General features: G+C 43.0%; 2 protein-coding genes across 4 annotated transcripts; one reads left to right on the top strand and one right to left on the bottom strand.

The window, feature by feature from the left end:
* The first annotated feature begins 304 nt into the window (after positions 1-304).
* On the top strand, positions 305-2815 carry ndufb7 (NADH:ubiquinone oxidoreductase subunit B7). Its single transcript, XM_083981792.1, has 3 exons — positions 305-560; positions 2179-2347; positions 2650-2815. The coding sequence occupies exons 1-3, from the start codon at positions 449-451 to the stop codon at positions 2741-2743; spliced, it is 375 nt and encodes a 124-aa protein (XP_083837918.1). The 5' UTR covers positions 305-448; the 3' UTR covers positions 2744-2815.
* Positions 2816-3508: 693 nt separating this feature from the next.
* On the bottom strand, positions 3509-22899 carry tecrb (trans-2,3-enoyl-CoA reductase b). 3 transcript variants are annotated; one of them, XM_083981767.1, is made up of 12 exons: positions 22831-22899; positions 18709-18759; positions 12303-12354; positions 12125-12169; positions 11915-12018; positions 7883-7998; positions 6577-6682; positions 6369-6447; positions 6232-6275; positions 6037-6094; positions 5496-5584; positions 3509-3913 (listed from the first exon to the last, which is right to left on the bottom strand). In XM_083981767.1, the coding sequence occupies exons 1-12, from the start codon at positions 22843-22845 to the stop codon at positions 3740-3742; spliced, it is 933 nt and encodes a 310-aa protein (XP_083837893.1). In that variant the 5' UTR covers positions 22846-22899; the 3' UTR covers positions 3509-3739. The 3 variants fall into 3 exon arrangements, with proteins under 3 accessions (XP_083837893.1, XP_083837891.1, XP_083837892.1); XM_083981765.1 differs by lacking the exon at positions 22831-22899 and having other exon boundaries at positions 18709-19032; XM_083981766.1 differs by lacking the exon at positions 22831-22899 and having other exon boundaries at positions 6375-6447; positions 18709-19030.
* Between the last annotated feature and the right edge of the window lie 214 nt (positions 22900-23113).

Raw genomic sequence — 23113 nt, 5'->3', positions numbered from 1 at the left:
CTGTTACACAATTTGTGAAAATTGAAATTTAAGGCCCAAATAATATTTGAAAAATGTGTGTATTTCTGAAAAGGCAGGGCATCTATGGAACATTTTCAAGTTTGTTGATCTTGTAGCCAGGCTACTCACAAATCTGAAGCCCCTGAGGCCCTTTAGAGCCCAGGACCCCAGCCTGTCTTCAAAAATAGTAGTAGGCTGCCCAGACTATCGCTCTGAGGCTGCCTTCCCAGCGGAACCTTTGATTCTCGTCCCAGTGGGGAGGGAGTTTCAGACGCACCGTTCGGCTGTTTATTTCCGGCGAGAGGCGGAAGTGGAAGCAGGGGGCTTGCAGAGGTGACCGAATGGCAGAGAGTAGAAACATCTTGCACACATTAGATTAGCGCAGAGCCAGAGCAAAGTGAACATATTATTTCCAGTAGCTACGTGTGTATAAAGGTCGCCGGTGCCAATGGGGGCTAACCTGGCCAGACGGTACGTCACCGAGACCGACACCGAGCCGGACCCGGCCAAGAAGTACGAGTTTGACCCGCAGCTCGGCTTCGAGGAGCGGAAAGAGAGAGGTCTGTCCCGGCGGTGTTACCTGCACCGTACACTGTACTGCACTGTTCAGGTGTTTGTTGTTGCCTGGTGTGTAGCTGTAACGTTAACTGTTACTGTCTGTATGCGCCGTGTGTTAGTGAGGCTCGTCGGACGTTAGCCGAGCTAGCTTCGATGCTAACTATCGGTTAACTAGAGTTAGAGGAGAGCTGCTGTCAACCCGTGGCCAGCCCGTAACGTTACACTCACACTTTCATTACCTATAGATGATAATTCAGTTTCAACCAATGGATTCACACATCAGTCACATTATAAATGTTTGAATAATTTTAAGAATACTAAATAAATGATTATTTACCATAACGACCTAATTATCATGTCTGTGTGGCAACGGTCATCTGACATGCCGAGTTATACAAGAATATGGATCTGTAAGTTTCATAGTTTCCACACAACAACAAAAATCCAACACTAGAAGTATACCCTTCTGCAGACTCCCATACGTCATTTTCATAAAGTTGGTGAGGTGGTTTCAATCATGTAGTTCAGATGTAATTAAAATTGGGCAGCAAAAAGAAATGAGGGCATTGACAGGAGACAAATTGTCTTGCAGTGGATTATTCTAACAACTTGGACTTAAAGGGATAGTTCACAGAGATAGTTCTCAAATTTCACTCATTATCTACTCACCCTCATGTCAACTAAGGGCTGGGAGAATTTTCAGAGTCCTCCGTGCCTTCTCTGAGTTACGGGGGGGTCCACGCAGCAGTATCTGTCCATATAAAGGTTGTGAACGGGGCTCACTTTCGTTTGTCCAAAAAGACACACCAAAAAACATCCAAATACCTCCATACTGCTCGTCTGTAATGTCCCTCTTCTTTTGAAGCCCTGACATGAGAAATTGTTCCGCCGGTGACACCGGCAGAGCAGTGAACTGAGACACTGGGAGCTTCCGCTACAAACAAGCGTTAAATATAGACTTATTTAATTTTTTTCTGAACAATTTCTCATGTCGGGGCTTCAATACAAGAGGGACATTACAGACAAGCAGTATGGAGGTATTTGGATGTTTTTTGGTGTGTCTTTTTGAGCACCATTTACAACCATTATATGGACAAATACTGCTGTGCGGACCACACCGTAGAGAAGGCACGGAGGACTGAAAATTCTCCCAGCCCTTAGTCGACATGAGGGTGAGTAGATAGGCTAATGAGTGAAATTTGAGTTTTGGGTGAACTATCCCTTTAAACAGAGTCAGTAGTAATTTAATATCATTTTTGCACATGTCCTGATACTGATGTTGAATGTATGTGAATGTATTTTTATTACAAAGATGTTTAGTTTTTTATATATTATTTATATATCACTCAAATCAAAGGATGAACTGTTTGGCCTCAGGTTAGAAAGTGCATTGACTGGAGTAGTTAAGTCAATCTCAGTGGGAAAAAGTGTATGTGTAAAAGAATACTGAACAAATTGCATGCTTACATTAGTATCTTGAAAAACACATCACTACCTGGACAGGATTTAAACAAACACTCACAGCTGTGAGCCAGTTCTTGAGACTCATGGTCTTTCAAGTCATATCAGATACTTGTACACTGAGAGATGACTGAAAATTTGTGTCTGTTTTTGTGCCAGAAATGGTAGCGAGCCAGGAGCAGATGAACTTGGCCCAGCTGCCCGTGGAACAGAGGGACTACTGTGCCCATCATCTCCTAAAACTGATGAAGTGTAAGAGGGACAACTGGCCCAACTTCCTGGCCTGCAAGCATGAGAGACACGACTGGGATTACTGCGAACACCAGGAGTGAGTGTTATTGTCATAGATTTTTAGAAATCCTGACTTATTCCAAGATGGTGAAAACTTTGTAATTAATGTTCCTTTTTTTTTATTGAGATTCGATAAAAAAACTAAAACCTGTAATTTTTTCTTGAGCAAGAATGAACTTTTCTAAAACATTGATGCTCAGAGATGAAATAACCAGCCACTTATAACAGCAATTAATATTTCTTAATTTCCTATTTAATCAAATATTATGAAGATTGGATGATATGCACCCATTGTATCATTAACTAGCTGTTATTAACTCTGTGTTTTTCTGCCTCCAGTTATGTGATGCGCATGAAGGAGTACGAGAGGGAGAGGAGGCTCCAGCTGAGAAAGAAGAGAATCGAGGCCACGGCTGAAGCTGAAGCTGCATAAGCAGTACATCCTCTAATTCTTCTTTGTATATATGAGCTGCTGTTCACAATAAACAACACTGTTTAATCTTCACCACCCTTGGTCTTAATAGTATCAGATCATTCAGTAAAGTGGCATCTTGTTGGACTACTTGTTTATAGAATATAAGGCGTTACTCTGATCCTTGGTTGCACAGTGGAAGTGAGATTTTAAATTCATTATCTCTGAGCTGGCTTACAGCCATGTGGCACTGGTAGATAATATAAATTCCAAATGCTCTCTTCATTAATTTACTGATTCAAGATTAAATTCTCCCTGTACAGAAAATTTCTACAGAATAGATTGTCCTCCATTTTGATAAGAAAGTCCTAAGAGCCTTTCACCAAAGGGGCATCGAGTCAAGTCTTTGAAACACTTCACTTGTAACATAACTTGCACACAATTAAGCAAAAAACAACAACATTTTTGGTTTACCCTTTTTTTTTTTTTTAATAAATTACGTAATCACACCACAATTATTAAATGCTGTCACGGTCTCAAAGTAATGGATATCAAAACTGAACAGTTTAAGATTCGCTGAATTTCACCAGGTACAGATTCAGCCTCCACATAACAGCATCGGATGACAAGAGAGTGGTTGTTGGGACATTTTACAGAACTTCTGTAGAGCCTGTTGTTCAACATACACTGAGAAGCTTGAAGGTGAAAATTGCGCTGGAAGCTTAAATGCACATAAGCCAGTGAATCAATCAGAATAGGTTCATAGTCAATAAAAAAAAAATCAGAGCAAGTGTAGTATTTTATATTTTCACTAAAGACAGGGGAGAGAGAACATTTGGAGTAGCAGGGAAGGAAAAAGGGCAGGGTTAGATGCTGTCAGTCAATCTAATGAGTTCGGGTGTAGATCTTGGAGAAAGGAAAAGGGGGGGGTGCGTCTCAGCTGGGCTTCAGGACGCTTCAACTTCTACAACCGCGGGGTGGGGAGCTGGATGAGTTAGGGAGCGGGCAAATAGCGCTTTACAGGATGAATGGCAGGATGGGTGAGCGGAGGGGAGGGTAGTCGCGGAACTCCTTCAGGTAGCTGCGGTGCTTCCCCTTGGCCCAGACGGTCATCTGGATGAAGCCCACCAAGGTGAAGAAAGCCACAGGCAGGCACTGCGTCATGACTGTGAAGCCGAGCCAGGAGCCCAACTGCAACAGGAGAGGAGACGTTACTGTGCGTTCACACCAAAAGCTTCCAAAGCGTCAAAAACGCTCGAGGGGGGGCGTCAGACAAGACAGCTCCCAAAACGGCAAATATTTTCAGCCGCTTTGGCCGCTCGTCTGGTGACTGACGTCAAAGTTCGATCGCGCTGGTCATTGGGGAGCCGCAATACAAAAAAAGAAAAAAACAGGCAACCGACGGACATCTCTATTCTGACAGGCTGCCGCCGGTTGCCGCTTGACCGCGTCATAGCTAATTACCCTAAAGTTAAACCTGGCTCAACTTTTCGTCTGGTGACGCTTTGGACGCTTTGGAAGCTTTGGACGCTCTGGAAGCGCGGCAACGCCTGTTGACGCTTTGGACGCTCGGTGTCGCCGGGCGCTCATTGAAAATGAATTGACTTCCGGCGTTTTTGACGCTTTGGAAGCTTTTGGTGTGAACGCACAGTTAGGGACACACTGCTACCAGCAGAGGGCAGCAGACACAGGCACAACATGAAATCAGCTTTCAGTGTTTCTTAGGCTGACATTAAAAGGGATCACACACCAACAAAACTAGATGGGCTCATGTCCAAATACTTCATGCTGTGCAATTACTGTTATATTATTTAAAGGGATACGCCAACATTTTTTTTGTGTGTGTCTTGCCCAACTCCCGAGTCCATGACCAGCAGGTAGACACCATCCTTTCGACTGTGCGTGCAGTAACAAGGGAGATACGGGCAGAGCTGGCGCACTGCTAATTAATTAATTAGCTTAGCTCAAATGCTGGAAGTGCATAGGTAGTGTTAGCCTGCCTCCTACCCGAGCCGAAATCAGCAGTCAGAAGCTGATTTCATTTTAGCTCTAAACTCTGTAAATATATCACTTTATCAACATTTCAAACATGTTTAGGTGAGAAAGTAGCCGTTTAGATCAGCAGTGTGTGGTTAATTTGTCTAAATACCAGCTGTTTACAATTTTGTTCGGACGAATTCGGCGCTACTCAAGCTAGCCGTTGTGACCAACGCACTTCCGGTTACTTTCACAAAATAAAACACCCGTTTCCCTTTACATACAGAAAACCATGACGACAGAATTTGTGCTTTTACTTTGAAATAGGAAGCTAACCTACCCTCGATGTAGCTAGCTTGAACCAAAATAAACCGTCTTTGCTTGAACCCTCGGTTTTGAACGATCTCGTCACGTTAGCGGCATTTGACCGCTCAAGAAGCCTTACCGGAGAGTTTTGTCAGCTCTGAGACGAAGATCGGCCCGCCGGTTTCCGTTTAGAGTTGCTGAAGAGTTTCTCTGATGACTTTAGGTGGAGGCAGGCTAACACTACCTATGCACTTCCAGCGATTGAGCTAAGCTAATTAGCGGTGCACCAGCTCTGCCCGTATCTCCCTTGTTACTGCACGCACAGTCGAAAGGATGGTGTCTATCTGTTGGTCATGGACTCGGGAGTGAGGCAAGACACGAAAAAAAAAAATGTTGGCGTATCCCTTTAAAGCTAAACATGCCAAAGTCCTGTCATCAAGATCGTGTTCACACAATACTATCACCTCCTGTAATGAATAAAGTCTGATACCTCATAGGTGTAGTTGGGGCAGGAGACCAGCAGGAAGATCCAGGTGAAGGGGTTCTTGGTTGGATAGGGAATCTTCCTGGTCTTAGAGCCTGGATTAAGACAGAAACGGAAAGTAAATGTCACATTTTCTTTTAAACCCAACCACTCTTACAATGTTTTCATTTTAGTTTAATAGCACAGACCCACTGATTATATTCTAATTTAACTTCAGTTTGACCCATATTTACTACAGAGACCTGATTCAAATGTGGATTGAGTTTTTAGGGGCTTTTGAAAAGCACTCAAATACAATTGGAGACAGTTTTGTGTCAGTTTTAAATTTAAGGATTATTATGGCCTCTCAGATATTTTGAAAACAAAAATATTGAGAATGTCTTTGTTTATCGTAGTGAATTCTGTAAATATGGTCAACTGTCCATAGGATTTGTTTTCTAAAGGGAAAGACGGTATGTCAGAGAATGAGCTCCTCGTTCACTCCAACTAAAACCATACAGTTACATGTCTGAGTGACAGTCAGGTGTGTGTGTGTGTGTGTGTGTACCTGGTGGACGGAGGTTCCGGAGAGCAATGTGAATGGAAAAGTTGCCAATCTGACAGAACTGAAATAGAAAACATTTGTGAAAGTCAGGGCCTGTTTGTGCAACATTTGTTGAGAATGTCGAAGACACGAAAACGAATTCAGCAGAAATATTATTTAAGTGATGTAAATTCAATTTTGTTGATAGAAGATTCTCACCAGGAATATGATAAGGGCCAGTCTAATCTGTTGCTCCCCATAGACTGCAACAAGACAAATAAAAAAAAAATTTATGATCAAAAGCACATGGTGTATGTGTGTGTTGTTGAGTGTGTGTGCGAGTGTGTGCTGCTCACACTCACTGGGTGGTGTATACAGCGGGTGGTTGATGTAATAGGCCATCCATGCTGCAAAGCCCCAGTAGTACGTACAGTTCTGAAACGGAGAACACAGCAGGACGGTCGTCACTGAGACTTCCTCAGATACACGTTTGTTAATTCACCTCCGGCTCCAGGCAACCTACAGCACACGTCACACATAGTTTCATCAGGAGACTGATCTCACCTTAAAGATGTTGCGTAACGGCATTGTACCATGAGAGAAGCGGTGGACAAACAGCGTCTCCAGCAGTCTCTTAACGTAGTGGAAAGAGTGACACATACAGGCCAGACTGGAAAAAAGCAGACACTTGTATTAGCCCAAGAAAACGTTGTAATAGGAGGATGCAGGTTACATGACACCCTGACAGCCAGAACAACTGTCAATGTTGTCAAAAAGCTTTTTTTTTTTTAGGGTGACTAAAAATGATAGAGATAATGATAGAAAGCAATAGTTTGACATTTTGAGAAAAAATGTTATTATCTAACTTTAAAGGAGAATTCCGTTCATTTTTGACCCCTAAATCATTGTCCTGATGGTCAGCCAATGTTGGGAGGAGCAAAAAACGCGACTAAAATTTCTGCAGGCAAACCAGAGTTACACCATGGCTACCTGGCGCTAGGGATAGCAACAACGCTAAACTATGGGGGCAATTCTTTCAACCACAACAAACACTCAGAAAACAATCAGATATCTATGGTACATGACTGGAATCCTTATGACACACCACTGAACTCATATAGTGTACAGTATAAACAGTATAAACTTTGTGTTTTTGCATGTAGTCACTCAACGGTCGGAGATATTTTGGACATTACCACTGCACTGCTCCACCGTTTATTTTTTTTTATTATCTGAAGTGAGTGATTACATGCAAAAACACAAAGTTTATACTTTATACTACAACGATTTAGGGGTCAAAAATTCTCCTTTAACTAAATTTTGGCAGGATAGCATACTGTACACAGTATTGTTTTTCCCCCCTCAGACTTGAGGAGAAATATTGAACTTCTGAGGAGATGCTGTGATTTAACCACTGGTGGAAACCAGGCTCTAACTAACAATGGTGGATAAAACACACAGCTCCAATTCTTCAAGTGTTGACATCCAAATCTGAAAGTTGTTCAGTAGTTTTTGCTTCTGTTAAAATACATGTTTTTGATGCATTGTCATTTGTTCCACAGAGCATTTACAGAACCTATTGACTCTGACTCACCCTACTGGTTGAATTGACTGAGAGTTATTAGGAGAATAATTAGATTTTAGAATAAGCTAAGAGGCTGATAAAAATAGCCAATTAGCTGATAGATTGCTGAAACTGTGTTTCCTCCTGTGGCATGATGTGATGGTCTGAAAATTATTTCACAGAATAAAAGCTGCTTCAAAGTAACAAGTACTTCATTAAAATGTAGTTTGGAATAAAAGTCATACGTTTCAGCTACTGCCGACCAACCATACAAAATGTTTGTTAAGGTGTGTTGAGGACACTCACTGTACAACCCAGTGTTTACTGGTAGTGAAATCATATTTGGGTGCGTAGATGAAGGGAACCCTGAAGTAGAACATCAGATAGATGACCAGAGGACCAGTGTACTCTGTCAGAAAGACCTGAAAAGAGAAGGCAGGACAAGAACAGGAGTCAGAGCCTTGGTCCAGGTCAAACATCTTGTCATTTTGTTGATATCCTGGCAAGTTGATGTCTGAAAAATACATTTAAAGGGGAACTGAGCAACTACAGCCGCTTTTCCGTTGTTTTGCTAACCGTCCTCCAGGCCATGTGCACTTGTTTTCAACGAAGCGGAAAAATCAATCAGTGTTATATACTACACGATGTTATGTTATGTGTATATTTGTGTAGTCTTATCTGTCATAAACAAGAGATTACAGGTTACGGGGCGCGTTTGTGTCACGGTGCACAGAGATGAGAGCTGGGACACGGTGCTGATCTTGCAAGATTAGTTTTTGACCAAGAGACGCTACTGTATGTATATGTGTATGTCATAACAAGACAAGACATTTATTCAACCATCATAATTACTCGGAAGCTGTTTAATTAATGTAAAGATGTAGCATAGTCTCTCTTAAAAAATACTGCATTGTGTGCTTTCACTTCCTAGCTCTCCTCAGTTAATACAACTTTAACTTTTAAGACCAGACTTTACTACAGCAAGTTAACCTCAGGGTCAGCAGAAAACTTCTGCCCCTGTTTCCCTTTTTACCAAGGGGGGAAACCTCAATATGTGACCCGCTCTGGCGAAATGAGTCGGAAGTCGCAACGTTCTATTTTTAGATAATCAGCTGATAACGTGGAAAATCAATAAAAACTAAAAAAAATTTTTTTTTGCTAATTTCAAAGAAATGACATTCAAAAACAATCTCCCAAAGTTTCATAGTCCAGATAATTGAGGAAAGGCACGTAAATGACGATTAAAGTTGACTTACAACTTTTAACCCTCTAGAGAGGAGCACAACATGAGGCTAAATAACTTCTGAACCTGATAGGGACGAGCTGTAAACTGCATCTGAATCGTCAGATTCTCCGCTTTCCGAGGGTCCTTGAATGGTGCATTTATGACAACAAGGGTAGCCACGTGAAATCACGTAGTACGGGGCCAGATGCTCAGCTGAGCGGTAGCAGCGATGCTAAACCGAGCGTTAGCATCGATGCTAAACCGAACGTAGCATGCTAACGCTTGCAGATCTGTTTTACAAAACATGAAATATCTTCTGAAGCGTTTATGATAGAGACGAGCTGTAAACAGCATCTGAATAGATACATTCTGCTTTCCGAGGGTCATTGAACGGCGCCTCTACAAGGTACGTGTAATCACATGGTAAGGAACAGACGCCAGATTCACGGAAGGCTTTAAACCACAGACGTTCTAAATAGTTTGAACGCATTTTTCTCAGGTTTTCAATCGAAAGCAGTTAGTGGAAGACCATCATTAAAATCGCCATATCTTAAAAACTATCCAATGTATGACTTTGACTAGGGTATCATTTTAAAGCTTATTTTCTCCTCTTTCCACTGATACCAAAATCTCAATTTTGAAATTTGGGTCACTGCGACTCATTTTGCTGGATCAGGTCACATATAGCTCTGCTTGATCCCACACACACACACACACACACACACACAAACAAACACTGGTGTCTGTGGGCTTGTCTAACTGTGACAGCAAGACACATTTCCCTGTATTCGGTAGTGATGGGCAAATGAAGCTTTTATGAACCATTGAACCACTTTTTTCGAAAATGGGTTCATTACCCGAAGCTTCATTTAGACAGTGACCTCTCCTGGTGAAGTGTGAGGCTGCAGTCAGAACTAGGCAGTCTAGTCTAGTGGGTGGACTGGAGGGTTTTAATTGTGCACATGCACTCACACATGCACACACACACCTCAGTGAGCAGTGTTGGTGAAACTACTTTTGTAGAAAACACCTTTTGTTCTGAAGCGTCTTTGCTTTGATGACCCCTGGATTTAAAGTATCTTTGATTTAAAAATGTTTTTGTGTGCATACACACTAAGGGCCCTAGTTTCGTCGACCAGGTGAAGTCTGTGATCAGCGCAGCTTCGCCACGTCAACGGGGTGTGGCCCAGGTCCATTTCGCAAGTCTGGTGGGCCGCGCAGTCAGACTTAGACCGGCGCAACCCCTCCCCTCGTCCCTCCCACCGGCGCAAACGGCGAAGAGGGAGGAGAGAGGGCGGGAGGGAGACAGAAGGAGGAGAGAAAGGCGTGGAGTGGGTTTGACACAGCCGAGTCAGATCTTCACCAATCAAAGGAGCTCCTCTCCTCACCTTTAACTGCGCGGAGGGCGATGCGCGCTGCAAGTTTGTCATTTTATACTTTGACATGGACGGAGGAGACAGCGACGCCAGAGGCCGAACCTCTCCCCGAAGGAAACAGCTGTTTCCCCGGAGGTCCGAGCTCAGAGTGACCAATAATGAGTTTACTAATATACTTAACCAGGATTGATCTGATACACTGAGAACCCCTACGCAATCTAAGAAACAACAACTAATAAACTAATAAAGAAACTCACATTTATTCAAACCCTGTGTATAAGATCAGAGGTGTAGGCTACACTAATCACAACATAAACACACACCATGTGGATGAAATCAGCAAGGACGCGCTCTCTCTCTCTCCCTCTCTCTCTCTCTCTCTGTCCTCCTCTCTCTCTCTCTGTCCGTCTCTTTTTTTCTCTTTTTTTTTTTCTGTGATAGAGATGCTGAGTACTGTAGTAGGCTATATACTGACTATCTGATACCGAGGCTGTTGTGCTGGACTAAGAGAGATGATGATTTGTGTTTTGTTTTTCATTACGGCCGCGTGATGCGGTCGCACGTGCTTATGAATTAATAAGTAAATAAATAAATACAGCGATCATCACAAGGGCAGAGTGGTATCTCAACACGGCAGTGACATGCAGTCATCCACCCTCAGTCCTGCTTGGGACATCCACAGCTGCTTTTCAGTGCCAGTTCGTCCCTGCTGTGTTAATTCAGGTGGAGTTTCCATTACGCGCCGACAGCCTTTGATCTCTGCTTTGATCTGACGTAAGATGTGACGGGACAATCTATATAGATATAAATTCACGTGTTGATTCCGTTAGTTGCATTAAATAGTGGTTATTGTGGATATTTATTGCATTGAAATGTGTCTGGAACTGTGGAGATCTGCCTGTGAGGTCTTGGTGACGTGTGTGCACTGCAGGTCAGTCAGCCAAACTTCCACTGCACCTGCTGCGCTCCGCGCTGCGCTGAGACTAGACCTGGTTGGAGGTGGCGAGCTTTCAGCGCAACCTCGGCGGGACATTTTCGGACGAAACTTCCACTGCACCAAGCTGAATCTGTGACGCCTCCCCCTGCTGCGCCGCCACGCCTATCTCAGCGCAGCGCGATCTACAAATCTTCCAATCTGACTTTGCGCTCGGCTGCGCTGGTCGAAACTTGCATTAGACCGGCTGCGCTACCTTGCGCCACCTGCGCTGCGCCAGCAAACTAGGGCCCTAAGACTGAAAATAAGGATTGATGAATGTTTGTTTTGTGTTATTGAGGAGAGTGCTGGGAAAATATGGCATAGGTTGGGTGTGCTTGTGTAACTATGGCAGGGGGTGATTGATTATGTGGGATGGGGAACACTTTTTTATTGAGGTACATTAGGCTATTTTTCAAGAGTTTTTGGACTGAGCTCACAATTTCTCCACACTCGGAAAATACACACTCGCAAGGAACAGATGATGCTGGCGTGCATAAAAATTGTTTTGCTATTTGAAACGGATGAGGGTACACATTTTCAGAATCGAGACGATTCAGTCAGTGAATCAGCTGATTGGACCAATCGAACCAGTCAGGTGATTCATTCAGGCAGCGAAGCAGTTACTGCTTTGGACGTCATATGTCACGTGATTTTTTTCCGCACCGAAACAAGCTTTGAAGCAGCGGTTCTACGTTACTGGTTTGAGGCTTCAGTGTCGTTCTGCTATCACTAGTATTTGGACGCCTTGGTGTTGAACTCACCGTGACCCAGCTGATCTGAGCTCCCAGGTCTCTGAAGTAGAAGGTTGCCGTGGTTCCCACAGGAAGATGCTGCAGAACGTCCTCGTCCTTCAGAGACTTCCCCTCTGAAAAAAACATTTACAGCACATTAGGAGGGTTGATTTGAAGAGCGAACCATTACCACACATACATTTATTATACTGGGAAAGCATCACACTTCAGTTGACTTACTGGGATCGAGGCGAATGGACTGTCTGGCAGGGTACCACTGAGGATCTGAAAAAGACAGACAAAGACGTCACAGAGCTCTTTAAGACAGGACATGTAGTCAGTGTTTCTATGTGAAGAGCTGCTCTGTCATTAATCTGATTCATGAGGCTCGAGCTGTCTGCGGAGAGATGACACTCACGGCTCTTGTGGAACATGGACTTGATCTCCCCAATAGTGGCATTTGGCTCGACCTACAAATAACACATCAATAATAAGTTGAGGGACACACACACACACAAAAGTTACAGATAATAAGCTCATTTTCCATTTATCATGGTGATTAGTGGTAAATTTAGCCCTGGCTGTGCAGACACACCCCATGGACAAGGGCTGTTTAACAGCTGGTATTAGGGCTCAGAGAACTTAGACAAATGCATACACACACACACATACACACACACACACACACACACACACATACATAATAACAGCGAAAGTACACGACCTTCTGCCAGGTTGCCAACTACACCAAATATAAACACAGTGACAACAAAACAGAAACATGAAGAGCACAGCAAAGCAAATCTGGACACGCACACAGTTGTTAAAGATGGGATAATGGAGCGGTGAATCCCCGCTGGACGGAGGTCGAGTCAGGTGATTCAAAGTCATCAACAGATTCCCATTACCCGATCAAATGTCTTTATCTGTTTGAGTTGGGGCAGCTTATATGAGACATACCTCACTATTACTCTTCCATTATGTATGGAAAAAAAGGTTTAATAATAGTCATCTAGGAAAACACAAATTCCTCCAGTTTTGTAATTGTGGACTGTGTTTCATTTAAAGGTATAATATGTAGTAATTCCCCCCATCTAGCGGTGCGGTTGCATATCAGAACATATTCTTGATGTTGCATTCACGTGAAATTGGGCAGACGTCAGACAGACAACAGACGCTGCATGTAACAGGATAAACAAGCGTCTATGTAAACAAGTGGTCCGCCAGCACGAGGCAAAACAATACAGGTGTGACAATATGTTGTCATGGTGATATGGTATTGTTTTATCGTCTTTCTCTCGTTGAGTAAAATGACATCCGGTTGGTTTGCCGATGGCCGTCTGCCTGACTGCACCTGAATGCAACACCAGTGCCTCCGTCCTTCCTCACACTACACAGTGGTGACAGTTTTAACAGGCGCTACCTGGAAAACTTTCTCCCCGAGCCGACAGCTCCACTGAGTTTCCGTGGTTACATACGGTCACGCTGCCACTCAACGTAAAAAATGGCGATGCAACATGGCCGCCTCGGTTCGGTGCGTCGCCCACTTATGTATTTGTAACGACTTGTAACAACTCATTCTAAGGTACGAGAAAGCTTTCATTTGTATGCGGGTGTGATTCCACTAAAGTGAAATACGTATTTATGAAAGACATATTTGATTTTTGCTAATAAAAAGCCAAATAAGTTACACACTGGGGCTTTAAGTTACAGAACTAGAGTGAATCAAACCAATAATTGTCAACTCATTACTAAAACGAACATTCCTTGCGACTATGAAAACAAACCCTGCAAAATCATCTGCACAGCTCAGGGATCAGCATCTAATTTCTCTCAAGCCTTTGACATATTGGTTTTTGGTTTTTAGCAAGTCATACTGTCCCGGCCCTGGAAGTGAGACGTTATGAAGGCATGTCGTTCCATGAATGTGTTGTCCTGTGGCTTTCTTAGAAGAGCTCATGCTGCACTTTCTGGATAAACATGGCGCAATATGGGATGCCCTTAATTCTTGTTTTTTGATATGATGTTTTTAATAGACTTGAACGTGACGTGTGAATGTGCGTATTGTTTTTAGAAGCTGCACAAGTACGATTTTGTTCATCTATCTTATCTATCTATCTTATCTATCTAATGAATCTACATGGTGGTGTAGCAGGCTGCATGAATTTCAAACTCAAACCAGCCAATGGCAAATTACCATTAAACCGTAAAACCACTGAGCTCTACAGGGATTTGATTCACAAGGACAAATGAAGTTCACCATTTGAGGACTTGAGGATTTTATGATTCATCTTTGTTAGATTACACTAGACTTAAACACCTCTTACAGAACTCAACAGCTGCAGTGATCTCATTCTGTAATTGCTTTATATCTGAACTTCCATAGACTTTCAGCCGCAGTGATTTTCTTCGCAGACTGTCTGGTCCATCTGCAGTGGACTGAAGAAATGTAGCACTGTGCCTGACCTGGCTCCCGATCACGTCGCCCTGAAGACCACGTGCCATTTTCAGCAGGATGACATCATTGAGGAAGCACCTCTCTGTGACCCCAGTAGCCCTCGTCTCTTCCTACAAGGCTTCATTTAGTGTTGAGATGGCTGAGTCTGTCTTTCGCACTATCCCCACCCAGCTGTGGTAGCCTACTTTAGGAAACCGGCCTCCCCCAAAGGGCCGTCTGTCCAGATCCAGAGCTATATCTGTCATATCTGTGAGCGAACTCTCCCAAGGCGTTAATATATTGTGGATGCCGTCACCATGGAAACTCTGTTAAGCCGTCAACAGGGTATAATCCAGCAAGGGTAGCACCTTGCGTGTTGGGGTCTTGAAGAGCAGCCTTGGTAACACCACTGTAAACTTGGCTAATGCAACTCTATACACCAACAGCCCTCACACCAACAATACACTAAACCCTCCTAATGCAACAGCACTGACTTACAGGCAGCGCACTCACAGATAAAAGCTGTGTAAGACTAAGATAACAAAATAAAGGCCAAGTGTTGTTTACTCTAGATATACCTGATAAAACAACAGGCTTAAATATCCTATCAAAGTAAATGTGGCAAATACAACAGTGATATCCTCTAGTCCGCAATGTAAACAACACCACGTCTACATGACTGAATATATCACACTGGACAAATACTCATTAAAAAAATAGGAACATTTACATTTAAGACGCATATTTTTATAGCCACTAAGTTAAATGTAAAAAAAAAAAAAATTAAACTAGCCCCATAACACCTTGTTTATAACTTGTTCATGAGACAAATTTAATAACAAATAGACAAAATGTCACTCATTCAATTTGCCATCGTCATAAACAAACAGCAAAAGATGAACATAAAAACACCTGCATCAATTTTGCACTTTGTAAACTCTTGTGCAGTAATAATTACCATCAGCTCCTGTCAAGAAGGTTTTGGTTTAACAAGTGTCTGTTTAACTGTCGGCACGATTTAGTAAAAAAAAGAAAGTTCTGAACCAATTTGCTCTGAACTTGGCGACAGGGAAAAGTTTCTCTAGGGACAGATGCAGATCATTTACTATGATTTTGAATTCTTTTATCCTTCAGTCTGTTGTGTATTGTTTGACAATAATGTACCCATCCCATCTATCATAGCTGATGAAAAAGATTTCCGTTTCTGCTTCCACAAAATATAACAAGGAACAACATGCTGCTAGTGGCAGAATATGGCTCACAACAATAGTCCAGTAATTTCAGGCCAAAAAAGGGGTCAACGTTAAACAAATTGCAACAGAAGCAAACTCAACTGATTTTGTATCCTCAGCATGTCCTGAGTGAGGGAAAAAAAGCCCAGAAGAATCCCATTAGGGGAAAGTTTCGAAAAACACCCAAACATATCCCATTTATACGCATACAAACATTTTTTTTTCACGTGTATAGGGTAAAATTTTTAACCTTTAGATATCTCCATGAAAATTACTGAGTTGATTACTTACATTAAGAAAAAAATGTATTACAAGTTTTTTGAAATTCTTTGTTAACATGAGCAAATTTGCATAAATGTGCATAAATTTGCATACACTCCACCGTTTTGACGGCACATGTATATATGAAGTTGCTGTGGTGGTACCGGCATGAAAATTGGAATGAGTTGACTCCATCGGTCAACCAACAAGTTGACCACTTTAAATTTCAAGATGACTGCAATTTTTCAAGACAGCCACATCCTTAGTAGAGCAGGTATGACATGCTCCGACTCTATTAATGCTCATGGGTAGCCTGAATTGGTTCCATTCCTTAAAGCAGATATCAGTGGAATGTTTTTGTTAATATAAGTCCTAAATAGTCCTATTTTCCGTCAGCAATCACTTACATGAAGTATTTCAGCCTAAACACGAGTCTCTCCGTCACTCTGCTCTGCTGTAACCCGAGGAGAAAATTTTCCTTGTGGGATACAAGTGTTATCCAATGAGGAGAGAGAACGGCATGAAGGGCTGTGTGTGCAGCCAAGGGATGCGCGTGAATGTGGTGACGTAGCACGAGGACCAATTGATGCCTGACAAGGGCGGGGGCTGCTAACTCATGGTGCGTTCAAAGAAACTCGTACTTTGTGTTTTTCCTTCCTGTGAAGTCATACCAGTTCGATCTGGTACGAGTTCACGGGTCGGAAGTTACGAGTGGCCGTTATAGGGAACTTTCACAGACAACAGGATGGTAAAAACACGAGCTACGGGTTACCTGGAACGCTACCAAGTCGTAGTTGTGACTTGAAGCTGTAACTTACGGTTTCAAAAGCCTGCCTTGAACGCAGCATTAGCCGAAACGGCCGTGAAGCTGATATCTGCTTTAAGTTTTTTAACTGTAATATCATATTACAGTTAAAAAATGTCTTGTTCAATCTTGTTAACATATTATATGTTAACAAGATTGAACAAGACATTTTCACCTGCTCTACTCAATGTTTAGATCAGGTGTTGTATGTATGCAAATTAGCCATACGTAATTGGATTATGCACTGTTGGCTCATGTCATACCTGCTCTACTAAGGATGTGGCTGTCTTGAAAAATTGCAGTCCTCTTGAAATTTAAAGTGGTCAACTTGTCGGTTGACCGATGGAGTCAACTCATTCCAATTTTCATGCCGGTACCACCACAGCAACTTCATATATACATGTGCCGTCAAAACGGTGGAATTTATGCAAATTTATGCAAATTTGCTCATGTTAGCAAAGAATTTCAAAAAACTTGTAATACATTTTTTGTTTGTCTTAATGTAAGTAATCAACTCAGTAATTTTCATGGAGATATCTAAAGGTTAAAAATGTTACCCTATTCACGTGAAAACATTTTTTTATATGCGTATAAATGGGATATGTTTGGGTGTTTTTCGAAACTTTCCCCTAATGGGATTCTTCAGGGCTTTTTTTCCCCTCACTCAGGACATGCTGAGGATACAAAATCAGATGAGTTTGCTTCTGTTGCAATTTGTTTAACCTTTTCTCATAAAATGACTGGACTACAAGGTCAAAGAGCTTGTTAATCCTTCCAGACACTTTAAGATACATTTCAAAATCAGAAATCTTGCCAGTTTGAAGTTTTCCTGGTAAATCATCTGGAGGAGATAGCGCATAACTTATTCTGCAACACACCTAGTTCAAACACCTGAGTCAGAGCAAGCAGAGCTGGACACAGCCTGCTGCTGCAGTCCATATCCAAAAAGATGTTGCAACTAAGGCTGTCACAATCATGACATTTTAGTTGATGATTAATTGCCATACAAATAATTACGATGAACTATTTAATTGTCTTTTCTGTTCATTTTATACAACTATGATGATATAAGCCTAAACATAGTTTAATACACATACACCTTATGAAGAAGAAAGAGCCATTGGATGAAACATTGGAACATGTAAATTAAAACTGCATTGACTTTAGGCTTTGTAACTAAACCCTTGATGCTGATGTCAATAGATTCTCATTGAAATGCGGTTATCCAATATTAGAAATTAGGCGCCTCGAGATAAACTGTTTGTGGCGCTCCACTCATGTGCCATTAAACCACAGCAGAAGAAGAAGAAGGGGGTGCAATGTGATGATGTCATTAAAAGAGGACCAGTGGGGCCTCAAATGGTGGAAAACGACGAGGAAATAGTGATGGAAATATGACATTTCTGTTGTTTTCATCCAGCTGTTTTTATACAGATGCATAGAAACCATTTTAACAATTATGCAAAAATAATTGCGATCAGGCCTAGTTGCAACCCGGTGCCAAAATGACTGTGGTAACATGTACTGATGAAATAATATGCTTTTCTAATGCTTAAATACACACAGCTGCAGCTCTGAGGCCATAGTCTGATGTGGTGTTGTAATGTCTTGTATCGTAAGAGTTGTTAGGACGAGTTCAATCCCCTACAAAGGTTATCTTTCACAATTTCAGCATTTGTTGCACAGCTGTGATTGGCGTGGGCAGCCCGCGCGTGCTGAAGACTTACTACCTTACCCAGGTAACTGAAGCCAGCAGTGTTGTGTCACATGTGTGGAAAGGGGCTCTCATTAGCACAGAGTTACACTGACTGACAGCGGGGGCAACAGCTACAGCAGCTCTACTATGTTCTAGAAAATGCCTGACGCACAAACACACGTCTGTGTTTTACAGTAACACAGCACCCGGCACGCTGCACCTGTTGCTTGAAGTAAAACACACTGTAGAGCCACAGGGACAATCAAATGTGCACATACAATCATTATTTTAAAAACAAACAACAACATGTAGCAGAGATGAGGTTAGTGCAGTGTGAGTTAACTGACATCAAGGCACCGTTTGTTATCATGAAGAAAAGAAATGAGTTCTCACCTTGTCCAGGAAGCAGAGCTTGTCCTTGGTCCTGGCATCCAGTATCTCCACCTCAAAGAAAACAACAGCCTTTTTAGCTTTTTTAGCAGGTTTGCGTTTGACGGGGGCCGGAGTGGGCACCGGGGCGGCCGCCGCCGTGCCGTTAACGGCTTTTTTACCACTGGCCTCTAGTGCTAGGGCATCCATGTCCACGGTCCTCCTCCTACACTGACTTTATTCCCCCTGCTTCTCTCGTCACTCTCCACCTCTCGACTGTCTAAGATCCACACCGAGAGGAGAGGAGAGGGGCAGCACTCAGCTGTGGAAATAAATCTGTCTCCCCCCCTCTCCTGCACCTCTGCCCCTCCCTCTTCTTCCTCCTCTCTGTCATTCTCTCACTCTCTGCCCCCCCCCCCTCTCCCCTCATTCCTTCACTTGTGGCACGCTGCTTTATTTAACTGCCAGTCGACCCCTGGCGTGCAGACATATACCACATGTGTGTGTGCACAGTTGCATACACAGGAATGCCCAGTATCCCCCCTGGCAAACGCTCCACGATATATCATCCGTGTGAGGGGAAACTTCTAGAGCGGAGGCTGGCAGCTTCGTTTCTCGGCTTTTTGAAATATAACCTCGCCCTAAAAAAAGATACCTGACGACCCCTGACACCTATGGACCCCTGGCTAAGTGGGAGGATGGAGGAGAGGAGAGGTGCTGTGATAAACAGCAGCCTTCCTTTCCTACTTTGACCCCCTCTCTTCCTCTCCCAGCTAAATATAAATGTCTACTGACAACCCCGCACCAGCAGCCTCTCCCTACAGACACCCATCCATCGACACCCATGTAGTGATGTCATCATGTGCTTGCAGACGCTATGACACTATGCCTGCCATTCAATCAGTGACAGCATGTGTGTGTAAGGTGTAAACCAATCAGCTCCCCTCCATCAACAGCTCCGATGTGCATCAACAGCTCCGATGTGCATCGCTAACCGTTGAACCTGAGACGGAGACACCTGCCAGACTCAGCTCAGGGTCTCACAACAACATGTTGTCCCTCAAACCAAACACATGGGGAGTCGCCCTTCTCCTGCCACCAAGGGGAGATAATACTCCAGACTCTCACGGCTTAACTCGGGGCATTCCCCTTGGTGGACCCTGCCCCCCACCCCCCCACCGCTCCGCTCTCTAATGGTGAGCAGGCAGGATACAGTTTCCATAATGAATGAAAGACACATAGTAACATGTGGTACCCTCTTTCTATTAATGGACCTGAATGGATGAATAGGCAGGATAAGAATCTGTGGGTGAAAAGATGTTCTGTTGTGTAAAGAAAAAAACATCATAATCTCTTCCCTCACAATCACCTAAATGTTGAATGTTTTCCTGTAAACACCAAGGACTAGTGCACTTTGTAGGAAAACAGACATCAGGGTAAATCAGGGTTTTATAGAGATTCTGATTTGTGGCTTGTAACATACATTGAGTCAGTACGTGTCTTTATTTTGTTGTTCTAGATGGGATTTATTTGGCTTTTGTTTTTTTCTTATTTTTTTTACAAGGTTACTTGCCTGTTTGAAACTTTGAGCGTTGCTTTTTGGAGCTTATTACAGCACAAACAAAACATTCATGTACACTTAGACACATGACACTGCAGTCAAGGGGGAAATAAACCCAGTGGGTCTTCCCTGTGCCAGGCATACCCTCTGCCACTGTACCTCCCCCTTCTCATCTATATAAAGCCTCTGTCTGGCAGTAAGAGTCTGTCATGGAAACGGACACTGAGGTGAGAATGAAGCGTGCAAAAATAAGCTTGTGGACTTGTTTTTTTGTTGTTGTTGTTTTGTTTTGTTTTGTTTTTAAAGTTTTTATTCTCCCTGCTGTCTGAAGGTAAGGGTTAGGGTTAAAGCAGAAGTAAGCGATATTTTTGTGTTAATATAAGTCTTAAATAGTTATATCTTCCGACGGGAATCACTTACATGGAGTGTTTGGACCGAAACACGGGTCTGTCAGTCACTCTGCTCTGCTCTGAGCCGAGGAGAAAACTTTTCTTGTATCCTACAAGCTTTATCCAATGAGGAGAGAGAATGGCATGCAGGGCTGTGTGTGCAGCCAAGGGATGCGCGTGAATGTGGTGACGTAGGGACGAGGACCAATAGATCCATGACGAGGGCGGGGGCTGCTAACTCCATCGGCTGACAAGAAGTTATGGTGCGTTCAAGGCAGCCCGTAACTCGTGTTTTTCCGATCTGGTACGAGTTCACGGGTCGGAAAAACACAAGTGGCCGTTATAGTGACTTTCACAGGTAAAACAGGTCGGAAAAACACGAGTTACGGGTTGCCTGGAACGCTACAAAGTCGTAAGTCATGACTTGAAGCCGTAACTTACGGTTTCAAAAGCCTGCCTGGAACGCAGCATTAGCCAAAACGACCGGATCACTTACTTCTGCTTTAAGTTTGTTTTTTTTAATCTAGAAAGACTGTGTATTTAGAAAGATTAACAGCCACTCTGGAAATGTGTCTATATTCTGGCAGTGTGTTTGTAGCTACACACTACCAGAGAGTGATGGACAGTCAGTGTGAGGTTAAGCGGATCACTGCAGCTCTCTGGTGCTACCTGCTGTTAAATGCAATGAAAGTATGAAGTAACTGGTCCAAAAGGGAAAAAAAACTTAAGAGTTTAATTTTGTTTCAGGACATTCTTATAACTAAATCACCTTAAGTACCTTTAGTTTGATTATGTATTTCTGTGACAATTTAGCTTGATCTGTTCTGCTCTCTACTAAATTCAATAGGCCTACTTCAATATAAAGCCATGATGACTGGATCCATTCATCTGTTCTTAGATTTGAACACCAAACCAAACACTGAACTGTTACTTCATGGTGTTTTGTAACTGTCACATGATGATGATGATGATGATGATGATGATGATGATGATGATGATGATGATTTGGATGATCTGTGGTCAGCGATGTTGGTTTGTCTTCACAGAATCTGAAGAGTCAACAGACTTGAGTGGGCCCAGTAGTTACATCAGAGGCCAAATGATCAAACATACAAATGGCAAGAGTTTCCACATGCATGTAAGATGGAGGCCACACAGCGAGAGAGGTGATAACTGAGGATGGCTGAGCAGAGGTGACTTCAGCAGATTGTAGAGGTCACAGGAGTGGCCTATGTTGATAGCAGTGAAAACACTGATTGATAAATGGTACATAGTGTGTGAATAATACAGATTTTAGTAAAGCAAGCGTCTTATTATCATTATTACAAAATAAAGTTATAATTATAAGAGCATATTAACCACTTAAACTACTTCTTTATCACTTTTATTCTTAAATGTATGTCAAATTTGATCAGTTCATATAATTTGCTTTGCCGCTTATAGATTCCAACAGCCACATGTGTAGACAGAAAGACGGGGAACTGGAGCAGCCACTGGTTGGGTCAGTTTCTGTCAGACTGCTTCAAATCCTGTCTGATGGGTTTCAGGGACTGAAGAAACTCCACTTGTTCACAATTAGAGGAGTTTCAGCGGCTGAACAGTAACTCAGTGGGTAAGTAGTATGGGAGTCATGGGGTGTTTACCACCTAGTACTACTACTCACACATTCTCCTTTTGCACCCGAGGAGAGACTGATTTACAAACTCACACTGGGTTGATTAAAGAGTGCACTTGACTGTTCACCTGCATTATTGGGTAATAACAAGATAAGAAGCGCCATGAGTCATTCCAGCCAGAGATGGCGATGATGCCTAGCATGGGGACAGCTCTCTAGCTTACACACACAGCCTATACAGGACTTTTCTCAAACACACGACGCTAATGTGATTCCTCCTACATGTGGGGGCGCAGCCTGACGGTCAGGACCGGGTTTTGCCGATGCAACACAATTAAGTGGCCTGTACCAGAGGCCACAATACCACAATACCCCCGGTCACAGCGAGCAGCCCGTGACAGGCGGTGTAGCTGCAGCGTGCGAGCCTCAATACCCACGTTTAAAGCTCTGCATTTGACTGCTGCGTCCGAGTTTTTACACCTGGTGAATTCCCTGTACAATTCAGACTCGGCCCGACCAATTAAATCTTGGCTCCATAAAGCCGTCCATTCAAGGTTTAGAGTTTCATGAACACTACTCACCTCGTAGTGCTTCATCTTGGCAGTTTGCAGCCCCTTCCTTAATATCCCGGATGAGTGACAGGGCAACGTCCAATCAGAGCAGTAATATACCTCCGCTGAGGCCACAGCAGGCGGGAACTACGTCCATGTCGCAGCCAATCAAAACCGGCAAGGATCAGACGCACACGCCCGCGACGCTCGACGCCGTACCCAATCAGATTTGAAGAAACGGACTAATAGGATTTTTTTGTGCTTACTGATCCGGCCACACTTTACCCCCCCTCCTCCAAAATCAATTTAAATC

Source organism: Trachurus trachurus (assembly GCF_905171665.1).
Source record: "Trachurus trachurus genome assembly, chromosome: 1".
Lineage (NCBI taxonomy): Eukaryota > Metazoa > Chordata > Actinopteri > Carangiformes > Carangidae > Trachurus > Trachurus trachurus.
The sequence above is the reverse complement of the archived record's forward strand: the minus strand, read 5'-3'. Positions and strand labels throughout refer to the sequence as shown.